The sequence below is a fragment of the Pinus tabuliformis genome, chromosome 7 (assembly GCF_031772625.1).
Source record: "Pinus tabuliformis cultivar Carrire ecotype Pingquan chromosome 7, CPIR1, whole genome shotgun sequence".
Taxonomy (NCBI): domain Eukaryota; kingdom Viridiplantae; phylum Streptophyta; class Pinopsida; order Pinales; family Pinaceae; genus Pinus; species Pinus tabuliformis.
In genome coordinates this window covers 617,396,575-617,411,279 of record NC_142293.1, presented here as the reverse complement: position 1 = coordinate 617,411,279, position 14,705 = coordinate 617,396,575, and the positions used below count along the sequence as shown (strand labels likewise).

The 14,705-nt window shown below is 36.6% G+C and overlaps 1 protein-coding gene and 1 pseudogene across 2 annotated transcripts; both read right to left on the bottom strand.

The window, feature by feature from the left end:
- Positions 1-5,938: 5,938 nt before the first annotated feature.
- Positions 5,939-9,805, bottom strand: LOC149248952 (glutathione S-transferase L3-like; annotated as a pseudogene). Its single transcript, XR_016265094.1, has 13 exons — positions 9,691-9,805; positions 9,289-9,425; positions 8,866-8,987; positions 8,711-8,775; positions 8,544-8,625; positions 8,368-8,428; positions 8,186-8,269; positions 7,054-7,152; positions 6,713-6,823; positions 6,528-6,604; positions 6,330-6,437; positions 6,117-6,194; positions 5,939-5,977 (listed from the first exon to the last, which is right to left on the bottom strand). The product of XR_016265094.1 is annotated as a glutathione S-transferase L3-like (transcript).
- Positions 9,806-13,022: 3,217 nt separating this feature from the next.
- Positions 13,023-14,424, bottom strand: LOC149248951 (uncharacterized). The gene is made up of 2 exons (XM_089451478.1): positions 14,411-14,424; positions 13,023-14,280 (listed from the first exon to the last, which is right to left on the bottom strand). Exons 1-2 carry the CDS (start codon positions 14,422-14,424, stop codon positions 13,023-13,025), a joined length of 1,272 nt encoding a protein of 423 aa, XP_089307604.1.
- Positions 14,425-14,705: the final 281 nt, after the last annotated feature.

Genomic DNA, 14,705 nt, shown 5'->3' with positions numbered 1-14,705 from the left:
ATGTTTAAAAGATTTCCATGTCTTGCAGAAAGAAAACACATGAAATTTTCCGCTGTTCATGACCCATTTAAGCATAGAAGAGTTATTTCCTTTCACTGTTTAACACATTAAAACGAATTTGTTCTGCAAAATAAATCAACCACAAATGCAAAAGAAGTTGATAAAGCAGTTCACCCCCTCCAGGGCTACGTCTGTTGGGTCCAAAGCTCCCAACCGGGCTTGTCCTTGTTTTTATTAAATGCTCAAATTGAAAATACATCTGAATAGAAGCATCTACAGGAGAAATAGATGGTAAAAATGGATTCAAAACACTTGAATCCTTCAGGATTGACTATTGGATCACCTCCAATGGATACCTGCAACCCTATACAGTGTTCACAAAACTGGGCCCTGGTGGCTCCTAGAACTTTCACGGCTCCAAAACCTCTGAAAATGACCTCAGATGGCTGTAAGACCTGCACCAATGGCTTCAGAAGATTGAAAATACCCAAAATCAAAAAAAAAATTCGTCCAAAACTGACTTTCCTAGCCAAAGTTATGGACATTTACTCCCAACTGCCAGCTTGGCCTAAAAAAACTCCAGTTAACTTTAGTTACGGCCAGATAGGCCCGCCAAATATGGAGCGACCGCCAAATTTGGCGCCACCGCCAACAGCTCCGCTAAATCCGCCATAACCGCCGGCTAACTTTGCGCATGTGACCAAAAATCTCTGCTGGCGGTTTGCATTGGATTTCGTGCCCGGTGGATCGGCCCATGGTTTTGGGCGCTGGGTCGTATGGCATGGGGGCTGGCCCCTTTCTTCTCCTGCCCATAAATCAATTTAAAATTTATATAACTTTTTTTTTCGCCCATATGACAAAAGTTGCTACTGTGGCCTAACGGTAAGGCGTGGGAGTCTCCCGTAGGAGGTTGTGGGTTCAAACCACGCTTCAACCAAAAATTTTGAACATGCGCCCAAACCAATTCTTGTTGACGTCATCTAGGGGCCACGTGGCGGCCTCCGAGCCTGCCACGTGGCAGCTTCTGATTGGCTGTGTAAAGGGAATATTCTGCAGAATATTCCTTTTTAAATTTTTTTTTTTTTAAATTAAAATTTCTAATGTTATGGACAAATTCTTCTTTTTGCCATAACTTCCTCATACGGCGACCGTTTTTCAAACCGTTTGCAGCATCGAAATCAGGAAGATGAGCACTTTCTATTCGTTCAACCTTGAACCAGTTCTGAGCACTTTAAATTTTGAGCATTTTACGACACTTAGGACATGAGCACCTGATCATCTTGTCACTCAATTAGGTTAGTAAATTCGAGCTAGAGGGCTTGGAGTTTTATTAAGCATGTGTGATTGCTAATTTGTAGCAATCAAGGTCAAGTATTTCCAATTGTATTCAGTTAAACTAGTTTGAACCATTAATGGAACTAGTGGAAGGTCAGTTGTCTAGTGGGACAACAGTCTAATTTAATGATCATCTAGTTAACTGATTAATCAACTCAAAATAGCTAGTGCATGCAAGGAATTTGACTTCCTTAGTTATGTTGGAGATTCCAAGGGGGTGTAACAAGAAGTGTTAAATTAGTTTGAGTGTACAGGTGTTGCATGCAGCCAAATGATCAATCCTTGGGAATTGCGCAATCAATTGGAGGAAATTTTTTCTAAAAAATAGGGGTTAATTCCTTTGAATTTGCACAAAGAAATAGGGGCTCAAGCAAAGGCAAAAATTGACAAAGTTTGGGTCAAAGCTTCTCATTGAGTAGAGGGATAGGTTATTCACTTGCAGGTTGTGGTCAAAACAGGAAAGTAATTGTAATACATTCTTTATTCATCTAATTAATGCAAAGAGGTTTGAGAGGTTTTCCCCTATTGGGTTCCCCTAGAAAAATATTATGCATGTGTGGTTTTTCTTATTACATGTTTGCAAATGTTGTTCTAAATTGTGAACTAAATTTCGCATCTCAATAGAGTAGAATTGTGTCTTTTGATTTTAAATCAAACTTCTTTAGCAGTTGCAATTATATCACCATATTTCTACATGGTATCAGAGTTGGATTCACATTAGAACAAGAATTTCAAAGTTCTTCTTCACGAGATTCGAATTTGGAGCTTAACTGTAGTAGGATCTCTTGAAATTTGGGAAGATGACCTTCAGTGGGATGAGATCAAAGTATGCAATGGAAGGTAAGTCAAATTTCATTACTTGGAAGGATCACATGGAGGCAGTAATTGATGAAAATGAATTGCTGGAATATGCCAAGACAGACATTGCAAAACTAGGATATGAAGATGCACATAACCTATCCCAGTGGAAGAAATATGTATCCAAGGCGAGGTGAATTATCTTGGAGGGAGTGCAAGACCACATTGTATCAACTCTCCATGGGAGTGGAAAGCACTGACAGAGCTATTTGAGAATAGTTGTGACCATAGAAAATTGGCCCTCAGAGACAAACTTTGAAATATCAAGATGCAGAAGAATGTCATTATTACACAGTACCTCGCCAGATTTACACAAGTTCAGGATGAGCTTGGAGGGGTTGGTGTGACTGTTGTATAATATGACCTGGTGAGACTAGCTCTTCTAGGCCTTCCAAAATCTTGGCACAGTTATCAGGACTCTGTTAATGGAAGAGAAAATTACCAAATCAGGAAAGGTTGTGGTCTGATTTGGTTCAAGAAGAGTGATGAGCCTCATCAATAAGTATATTATAAGGGTCATGATGGCATCCTTCACTTTTAGAACTATCTCTTTCTCATATTTATTTACAATTTTTGTTATATTATACTTAGTGAGAAGGGTAAAAGATGTTTGCTATGTCATGTGTCATAATATGGTTTAATTGCAGGAAATGGAGCATTTTTTAGATAACTCCCATGCAAGGGCTCATAGTAGACAATAGGTATAGATTCTAGAAGGTTGTCCACCTCTTTAACTCCTTCAATCAACCCAAGATCATAACACACTCTCTCATCAGCTCGAGGTCATTGGTAGCTAAGCAAGACGAGGTCATTGGCAGTCAAGAAATTGTAGTTAATGAGGAACAAGATCCACCATTCTCGAGTTGTGGGAGACAAATATTCTTATTTTCTAGGGAGCTACTAGTATCTAGCCTCTTGTATAAATAAACATGTAAAAGAGCTCATTAGGATTTGAGTTTTGTTTTTAGCTAGGTAGCTATTGAGATCAAGTACTTGACACTGTTATTTTTTACTATTATGTGATGTATTAGAAATTTATGCAATGATAATGAGAAGTTGATTATTGGTTCATCACTGAGTTAGATCCAAAGGGCTGAGGATCTTGGGTTTGGGACCAACCCAAGTGGCTTAGGTCCCTCTTGTGTATTTGTATCTCTTTTTAGTTCAGATTTCTTATTATTTTCTTGTAGTTACTTAGAGAATAATCCATAAAAAATATGTGATCGCAACCTCTACCTCACCTCCCTCATGCGAGCATGAGTATAAGAGTTTACAACCACGGCCCAAAAATATTATGTTTATGATTTCTTCGAAGAAGATTTATGTTGGTCATCTTGTTTTCATGTGCTTACCATATCTTAAGAGTTGATTTGTTTCTAAGATCAGAGTTTTGGCATATATTGGATAGCATTTAAATTCAGCTCATCTTTTCCACTATTAGTTGTTTCATTTTGTCAATGATAAATGGGTATATGCATGTGATGATCGCAGGGTTATTTCGATCTGCAGGAAAGTGAACCTTCACCACCTCCATCGTAGACTTCCTCACCTTCTTTAATGAATCCCAAATTCTATCCTAAAAGTTATATTCATGAGATAATTTTCCTAGAGCACTGTTAGAGTTTCTCCTAGTGAAAAATGGGCCTTCAAAAGACTCTTAGCTTGGATAGGGGATTTTTCCACCCTTCATTCATTTACCTCAACCTGCATCCACCTTTCCATACCTTGAACCCATCATTTTCACCTCCTAAACCTTCTTGTAGCATTATAGGCCTTCTTGTAGCAATACATGGTACCTCTAGCATCCTCTTATATCACACCTATAACAACTTGTTTCTTCACCAGTTTTGACCTTTGCTACAATTTGGGCTTATTTTCGAACAATGTTGATCCCCATTTGTGACTCCACGATCAAGGGAAGCTCCTAGGCCACTCCAAACCCTCCTTTTCCTTCACTCGAAAACATAAAAGCCTTAGTTTCCTTATCACATATTTGGCACAAATAGAACATTGATTTATATGCAAATGTGAGCTAGTTAGATGATACATAGCATCTTGAGTTATGGTTTGGTAGGTTAACTTATTATCTGCAAGTAGATTTGGTAGGTGGGTGGTTGATTGCAAGCTAATGTAGTTTCCTTTCTTCAAGTAGTGTAGCTCTTGTCTTTTCATGGATTGATTCAATAGCATTTGCAAGTGGAAGTTAATATCATTTCCCATTTCATAGTTAGAGGTAGCTTCTAAATTTCACCTTCATTAGCTAGTTTTCATTTCAATTTAGTAGGAGGAATGGTCTTGGATAACTATTGATCAAATTTTCTAGGAGAGGATGGCATGAGTGGAATCCCATCTACTGTGCATATAGCACTATGACATTAAATTTTGTACGAACCTTGGGTTGATAAATAGAGTTGAGGAGCCCTTGGGTGTTGCATCACTCTTGATGCAATACCAGGGCTCACTAAAGATTTCAAGAGAAATAACCAGGATGGAACTTCATCCAAAGCAGAGGATGAAACTTCATCCTTAGACAATATTACATTGGTTGGAAAGGGAAAGAAGGGAAAAGGGAAGAAGTCTCAAGCCAAACCAGAATTTAGCCAAGTGGGCAACAAGAAAGACTTGTCCAAAATAAAATGCTTCAATTGTCATGAATTTGGGCACTATGCTACAAAGTGTCCACAAAAAAAGTCTAGAAAGAAGAAATAAGGAGGAGTAGTAGGTGAATCATTGGCTTCAAATTTCAAGCTAGACTTCACCCTTATCGAATGCATGGACAACACTATCATGGGGAGTGTGTGGTACTTGGAATCACATGCCTCGTTCCACATGACAGGGTGTAGAGATATTTTCAATGACCTGGAGGAGAAAGATATATAGATATATATTGAGCTTGGGGATGATGGAAGGTACAGTGCTACCAAGATTGGTACCACTAATAACAAGATAAAAAACTAATAACAAAGTTTTTACACTACAGGCCCTATACATAGCAATTAAACCATGACCCAAATAGAGGATCCAACTGCCCTTGAGTAACTAAAAGAAAAATAAAATTAGATAAACATAGAAACAAGAGCCAACCTTGTTCAGAGGATAAACTAATAACAAAGTTTTTACACTACAGGCCCTAATTACATAGTAATCAAACCAACCTTGTTCAGAGGATAAACTTTCTCCTTGTACCATGCTGGTCTGTCTTGCAAATCAATCGTAACTATCTGAATCTCACTAAGACCCTGCATTTTATTTTCAATCGTTTCATTCATTGCATAATGGTATCCTATATCAATAGAAGAACTACCCACACAAAATAAGGGATCAGCATGATAAAAACCTTGATGTTCCTGGCACTCCAAACTCACTGGGCATATGGGCATGTCACGCTGATATACAATCTGCAAACCCCAGATCAATTTCAGTATTTAATCGCTAAACAGAGTATGATACTATACACATTCCAACAGAAAGTGATGATTTAGATATAGTAACAATAAAAATTTAGCTACCCACCTGGTCGTTCCATCAAACAATGGAGGAGGCTCCGATTTGGACATGAGAGCGGGTGGAATTTCATAGCTTCAGTCGAGTAACACGACGCCACAGAAAATATTTTGGTAAATTGGGTACAAGTTTGGATATAATAAATTAAATATATAATCAAACAATGTAGTGACTTATAGTGTTGCCATCTTAACCTGGTTGCAGTGTTATGGTAATCATCATAGCTGTTTTCAAACCACCCTTCTACATCCCGCCATCACAGTTATTTTGCATAATTAGCCTGCATAACAACAAAGATAAATGAGTTTAAGATCTTTTATATCATTTCACACCTGGGCAATGCAATATAAGAAAAAATGTATAAAAGATGCATTGTGAATCAACTTTATGCACAGTATGTATCATTAGAATCAAGCTACCAGTATCCTTTTGTATGTTTCAACAATTAACTCGGGATCGGATACTGTTTTCGCATATCCTTCAATCTTATGTAATTCCTGTATTCAAGGCAGAATACTATTAAGCATTTTTATCACATAAGCACAAAATCTATTATAAAAATCGAAAACCAATCATTTTTGCACCCCGCTGGAAATAGGGAGTAATGCAAATAAAAGAGAAGTTTAACTTGCCTGAATCCATTTCGATAGTTTCGGCCTACCAGCTGTGGTATCATAATTCTTTAATTTAGGAAACACAACATGAAATCTTTCAGTGAAAGGACCATATGCAATGTCAACCTGTAATGATGGTATACATCTCTAAATTGTCAATTGGGATCATAATATAATATAAGGTCAAATGGAAAACAACATATAAAGATGGCGTACCACACTGAATTGACCCAAAAGGAAAGGCCTGTCAGAAAACTTTCCGAGAGCATTTTCCAAATAATCAAGAGCAGGCCCTGTCATGATGGGAAGTGCATTTATATTAATCCACACTCTTCATAATCCATTGAATATAAGACATCTTATTCAAATGTATGATATGGCTTCTTAAAAATTGTTCTTACCAACTTCTTGTGCAGTCTCAGAATCCGGCTTGGTCAAAGCGATGAATGCATTTTTTGTAAAATATCTGTATACTTCAGTAACTCATTTGCAGCCTCTTTCTTCGCAGGATCCTGTTTAATGGCAAGAAAGTTATAGAGCATAGACTCTGGCAGTAAAGCTAGACAATAACTCCTAAAGGTATTACAGCTCACGTTCCAACCCTACCCTGCTTCCCTGAAAAAGTCTCTAACGGCTTCAACATTATAAACTAAAATTGACAAATACGAAGTGCCTGACCATTGAGACACTTTGATTTAGCTAATGACCTAAATTAACAATATTCAGGTAGGGTAACACATACCGTGGGAAAAAGTTTAGGTCCTTCAAAATTGTTCTCGAGATACTCAAGTAAATCCAGACTCTCTCCTGTGACCTTGCCATTGTGCTCAAGAGAAGGAACCTGAAAAATTGAAAATAGTGAGTTATTTGCAAGTTCCGCTCTATATCTTGCAGACATTTGGCCCTTTTGTAACATTTGACATTTGGCACTTCTATTTCTGCACGTTCCTTGCTTGAAAGATTAGTGATGATCACACAAAAACACACAAGAAATAGGTCTTCCTAGCTGACTAGGAATGTTAAAAGCAATCCCAAATCTGTGTTGGTCTTTCTTATTCCATGCCCAAATTGTAAAAGGCTAAAACTGTGATGATCAAAAACTCATTGCAGCCTCTCAAGCAACAGTGAGAGGATGGCTCATAAACTTGGAGTAGCATTTGAACTCTAAGCTTCAAACCTATCAGGACACAGTGAGAAGTGTGTGGATCTTAAGCTTGGAGTTGCATCTGAACCCTAAGCAACAGTATGTTATCTCATAAATCACTTATTAATTCAAGTTGCATATGAAAACATTTAATTTGTAACCAGCACAATGCACATATATTAAAAGATTTGGGTTTGTGGCGAGATAGACCCCAAGTTTGGCAAGGTAATAACCTTATCCAGCTCATGCAATAACCCTATGATCCCCACCCGAATTTACTTGGTCATAGATCAAATCTACTAAGCCAAACAAAATACTCTATCAATTAACAAAAGGCTGCTAGACTGCTTGTTAATGTGCAAGCATGTTCCCTTTTACCTGAGCTAAGGTAAAACGACGACCAACCCATCTAATTTCTCTTTTGCATCTACTTGGATCAAGATAAGAAACTAATAACAAAGTTTTTACACTACATGCCCTAATTACATAGCAATTAAACCATGACCCAAATAGCGGATCCAACTACCCTTGAGTAACGAAAAGAAAAATAAAATTAGATAAACATAGAAACAAGAGCCAACCTTGTTTAGAGGATAAACTAATAACAAAGTTTTTACACTACAGGCCCTAATTACATAGCAATCAAACCATGACCCAAATAGCGGATCCAACTACCCTTGAGTAACTAAAAGAAAAATAAAATTAGATAAACATAGAAACAAGAGCCAACCTTGTTCGGAGGATAAACTTTCTCCTTGTACCATGCTGGTCTGTCTTGCAAATCAATCGTAACTATCTGAATCTCACTAAGACCCTGCATTTTATTTTCAATCGTTTCAGTCATTGCATAATGGTATCTTATATCAATAGAAGAACTACCCACACAAAATAGGGGATCAGCATGATAAAAACCTTGATGTTCCTGGCACTCCAAACTCGCTGGGCATATGGGCATGTCACACTGATATACAATCTGCAAACCCCAGATCAATTTCAGTATTTAATCGCTAAACAGAGTATGATACTATACACATTCCAACAGAAAGTGATGATTTAGATACAGTAATGATAAAAATTTAGCTACCCACCTGGTCATTCCATCAAACAATGGAGGAGGCTCCGATTTGGACGTGAGAGCGGTGGAATTGCATAGCTGCAGTTGAGCAACATGAGTCCACAGAAAATATTTTGGTAAATCGGGTACAAGTTTGGATATAATAAATTAAATATATAATCAAACAATGTAGTGACTTACAGTGCTGCCATCTTAACCTGGTTGCAGTGTTCTGGTAATCATCATAGCCATTTTCAAACCACCCCCTGCAGTGTTCTGAGAGACCTTACTGCATACATGATTGTTTCCTTTAGATCTCTATGCTTCCTATTACCATGGAATATTGACAAAGTTACGATGTTTCCACTGATAATCTCCGCAACCCATAATAGTCCATCAATGATGCCAATTTCCTTCCAATTAGAGAAGCATTAAGGTCCGAGGCAACTTTACCACTCGAAATCCCCTTGAAACGAGACTGTAGATTGACAATATACTCATGAAATACAGAAGCAAAAAAACAAAAAAAACAAACAACAACAAGGATAAGCAATTAACCAAGCCATGATTGAGTCTTCCAGCCCTTGAATAGCAGGGTCATGTCTCTGCAACCGAAAGCATAAAAAAAAACAACAATATACAATGATCATGAAGTTCATGAGCACCCACATGGACTTTCAATGTTTTCTTCTTCGCCTTCCCCATGGCAAGAAGAAATACCCAACAACAAACCCCAGGATCACATCTATAAAAAAAACCCCATTGAAAGGCATGACTACCAACATGAGCAAATATCCTAGACCTGCATTCAGACCAAAAACGGTGGATTCCATGACCCTAAATCCAAGTGCTCTAAGGTTTCTTCCAATCAAAGGAGCATTGAGGTCCGAGGCAGCTTTACCACTCGGAAAATCCCCTTGAAACGATACCGCAGATTGACAATATACTCATGAAATACAGAAAAAAAGAAATACAACAAGAAGGGTAAGCGAGTAACCCAGCCATGATTGAGTTTTCCAGCTATCGAACAACAGCTCCCGCAGTAAAACATTATGCGCATCATCTTGGAGGTTTGGAGTTCGAATCCGGATGAAACCCTTTTCCACAATTTCGCTGGAAATGCCCCTAACAGATCCAGTTCAGGGCCTGGTCCTTGATATTGAAATAGATACAAAGCAGACCATTCCGATAGGGTATATTCTTCTCCAACTCATCCAAGACTGCCCCCCCTCCAGCATGTATACAGAAACGCTCAAATGCAAGCTTGAAATCAGGAATATACGCCTTGATTTTCATCTTCAGAAGTTTTCTTCCCACACCAAAAACCGTTGCTGACCCAAATCAGACAAGAAGATAGAGATATGAAAATGTGAGAACCAGAATCAGAAAACAGGAAGCAGATGCAAAAATCTGCGAACTGGGGATTGGGCTCCAAAAATCTGAGAATCCAAACCAAAAATGGTCTGAATACCGCCACCCACTTCGATATACCCATAAAATTTCGCTGTGTCGCTTGAGACCTCAGGGCGAACGACTCTGTTGCAGTGTTTCTTCACTGATGATCTAATGGCTGGAGATTATTTAATCGTCTAACAATCCATCTAACGGCCCATGTCGAGACACAGTAGCATGGAGAGGAGTTCATTTCAGAGGGAACACCTTATGGCATAAATATATAATATTTTTAAATACATAAATAAATTCAACTCATAAAAATACTATAATTATAAGTGATCCACACTTCAACAAAGGTGTGATTCCAACAATTTTTTATTAAATTTCAAACAAATTCAACTAAAAATATATATTAAAAAAAAAAATCCAGTATAACATAACATCTAAATCACCCACCCATCTTTGGAGTAATACCCTACGGAGATGTCTAGCCTCAATTGTCGTACTCAATCCGTAATCAGTAGAAATTATCGTACTCAGTCGGTGTAAATTGTGTCTATCACAGTTAGAAAGCTTCCTTTGTCAAAAAGTTGTGAAATCGACAGTTCAAATGCAGACGTAAGCATACCTTTGAATTTTGAGGCATAGGAAGTTAGGGAGCTGGACAATTATTAATAGAGAAATTAGATAATATAGAAGAGAGCAGAGGTGTAGGAATGGATGGAGAGAAAACACGTCACCAGCTATAATCGATTGTTCTTCTTGGAGTGAAATTGCAGCTTGATAATATAGAAGAGAGCAGAGGTGTAGGAATGGATAAAGAGAAAACCTGTTACCAGCTATAATCGATCTTGGAGTGAAATTGCAGCTTGTTTAAGCCTAGGTCGTAATTAGTTAATCCATCTCAATCTGCAGCTCTTTCCGGATCTATGGAGAACTGTATATACATGATGATTATATATTAGTATAATGTGTATTATTTTGATAAGAAGATAGGATCCAATCCAGATATTTTGGAAAACCCATAAATATAAGAAAAAATAATTATAATATTTTACTAGTGTTGATCCTATGTTTAACATGATGAATAATATAGCAAAAACTATCAGATTTTACTCATTTTTATGAGATGTCCAATAAAATAAAAATAACTATTTGCATCGAGATCAGACCATAGTCAGTGAGAGTTACAAAGCGTATTAAGTAAGATACTAAATACAGAATAGGGCAATCACTAAAAAAATATTTGCATTTCCTTATAAACGTTTAGTTAAAAGAAAAAAGCTAGGATGACTTTATTAAAAAAAAAAAATCATAAAATTCCAAGAACTATACAAAAATTAAAATGCAAATTAAAATGTTTCAAATTTGTATTTATATTTTCTGGTTTTAAATTTAAGCCAATGGAAATCAAATTAATATTGTTAAAATTTATGAGATAAAATATTAATTTTAAAAATTTAATAAAAAAGTGTAAATTTAATTAAAAAAATAATATTAATATTGTCAAAATTTATGAGATAAAATATTAAAATTTAAAATTTAATAAAAAATTATAAATTAAATTAAAACATTAAAATTAATATTTAATAGAATTCATTAAATGCCAAATTTTTATTTATTAAATGTGAAGAAATAATTAATACGTTAACAAAAGATTAATTAATACATTAATAAAAAATTAATATTACACCTTTAATATTTAAAGGTTGAATTTAATAATATAAGAAAAAATCTCATTTTGAATGTGTAACCTATAAAGGTGGAATTTGTTGTAATTTAGCCCGTAAAAGCTTATGTTAGAGTTTGAATCGATAAAAATAGAATCAGTAGAACTCGACTAATTACAGGTATATTTTATAGATGGTTAGATTGGAATATATTATAAATTTAATTATTTATACACCGTTTATTACTTATATTTAATACTATATAATATATAATAAGTGATTTGTATTTAATATTATTTTTTATATTAGTCAAAATTATTTTTGTTTTTCTAGGAGTAGGTTTTCAAACAGGTTAATTATTTAAGATTCAGACACATTTAGTGAAAGCTTGCTCTCTTATGGACTACGAGCCTATTATTGTTGGTGGCATGTTTTTTCTTGGATAATGTGATGGGTCAACCTATATTTTCAAATAGCAGCCGGAAATAACTGTTCTCATTGTTGATTCAAGAAAGATTTTCCTAAATATATATAAACTAAAAAGATTAAACTAAAAAAATTAGTTAAGAAACTAGGAAAACAAATTTATTAAATTTAGGTGAGATAAGATAAAATAGATTTTTTTTTTTATTATTATTATTATGAATAAACAGATTTGACCTAGGTACCTACACAGTAAACCCTAGACGAACCAACTGGCTGAATACTTAAGACAAAAATAAACTTTAATTCTAATGGCATGTCCAAATTTCGAGCCTAAAAATTTATGGATTGAAGGGCATTCTTAAGTTGATTGCAGATTCTCTCGGAATCAAACTGACATGGGCGTGGTTAATTTTTGGACCGTGCTTATGTTCATCCGATTTCTAAATATTCCGAAAATCTACAATCAACTTGAACTCGAAAAGATTGAAGTCCATATCCATTTGTATTGTATTTTTTACTACAGACATTTCACATGTTTAACCATTTCACCGCCATACCATTGTTGTAACTGAAGCTAAGCTATAGTATCCGTATTACTTAGTCTGAAACACCACCGCCTACATTTTGTCGTTGAAAATTCATTCTGTAGGCCGTTGTGAAAGATGAATACTGAACTTGACTCACTCATGTGTCCAATCTGAAGCAAAATAAAACTTTACAGGCATACACCCAACTTTACAGACATACACCCGCTCACATCACTCATCATAAAATTTAATAAATCTAATAATTTGAAGTCAACTTCTTTTTTTTTCAAAGAAAAAAAGCATTATATATTATATGAAGTATATAAAAGCAGAATAATACATTCTTTCTCTGATTGTGCAGGAACAGAGATATGATCCCATATGTATATAAGAACAAAAAAACCTATATCTGAAGAACTAATTGACTCAGCATTCGATTCTGATAAATTCTGATATCAAAAACTCCAAAGAGAGAACGACAGCCATGCATTTTCTTTACAAATCTAGAAGGGCAAAATCAGATATCTGATAATGGACATCATCAGATACAATGTCGAGGTGCCAAAATTCTGAAGAAGAGAAGAGTCCCTTTTTTGAGAGACCGTCTGCTGTACTGTTTTCTTCCCTATTGATGTGTTGAATTGAGCAATTCTCCAGGCAGGACCAATAGAACTGTATCCTATCTCTCCAGCCAGATAGATGATGAGCCTGAATGCAGTTTTTCTGGTTAACCGAATCAACCCATAGCTTTGAATCACCATAAAAAGCCATCTGCTGAATATCTAGGAATATGCAAAATTTCAGAAGGCCAGAGAGAGCCATAGCTTCCGCCATATTATTAGATCCCTGACCCCCATGCCAAAAAGCAGAGAATTGAGAACTTTCAGAAATAAATATGTGGAAGCCGCATCTGCATTGACCCTGTTGAGCTGCCCCATCGAAAAAGGCAGATGGCTGTTGAGGACGAACATTAGAAAGCCTGTCTGAGGATGATATTATTTTCTTAGCTGGTTCCTGAGGGAATGATTCAGTATAAACAGTAATTAGATCGATAACCTTAGCTGGGGAAAAATTGGATTGATTAAAAATGCAGGAGTTTCGCCATTTCCATATAAACCATAATGCTAAGATGCCAATTCTGCGCCATAATTTCTTTTTCTTGCTGCAATCCATGAGCCACTCCTGAATCGATACCAGCCTGTCAATCTTGAAACCATAGGCATGTTCTAAATCTCGCCATATATGAATTGACTGCTTGCATTTCAGAAAGATGTGGAGGTTCGAATCCGCCTCTTCCCTGCATAAAGAACAAACATTAGGACCAAACCAACCTCTCTTCAATAAATTTTCCCACGTCAAATTCCGGTTATGGAAAACGAGCCAGGCAAACAGGATCATCTTCATAGGACAATCGTCCTTCCAGAAAATGAGGGGAAAAGACGGGGACCAGGAGGGATGCTGCCCAATCATCAGCTGATATAAACCTTTGACTGATATATTATTCGGATCACCCGAAATGTCCCAAGCAAGACAATCAGAATCTCTTGTACAGGTGATGCCCCCATTTTGAAGACGACGGACAATAGCAAGCCACCTCTGTTCACAGTATTTTGGAATGTTTAGATCTGAGAAAACTTTCCAACGCGGCACTGGACCATCCCATGCAGCGATCAACTTGTCCCAGAAAAAATTACCGCCTCTATGGAGATGATTAATGAGAGTGCTTGGGATTTCAATAATCTCTGATCCACATCTAAAACGATCTTTGCCAATAATGATTTTGTTGCCCTTATGAAATTGCCAAATCAGCTGCTCCAGAACAATAGCCTCAACCTTTTGAAAACTGCGCCAGATGGGAGAACCATAGTGAACACCTAATTTGCCTCTTCGATACCATGCCTCCAAATCCTTATTGGCAAGATATTTGGAAGTCAACTTCAGTCATATGTCCGTTCATGAAGTTTATTTGCTCGTATATTTTTTGTTCCTCGGTTACAATCCATACAAAATACGAGTGAGAGTCGAATCAAAACAAAACGGACCTTTGGCGGAACGAAAATGAACCCTAGATGCTCAGACGCCCCCTCTTCTCCTCTGGCCGCCGTCTGGACACGGCTCGGCCCCATCGATGATGGCGTAGCGTGTTTCAGGAAAGAATTGCAGATCTACGCCCTCTCC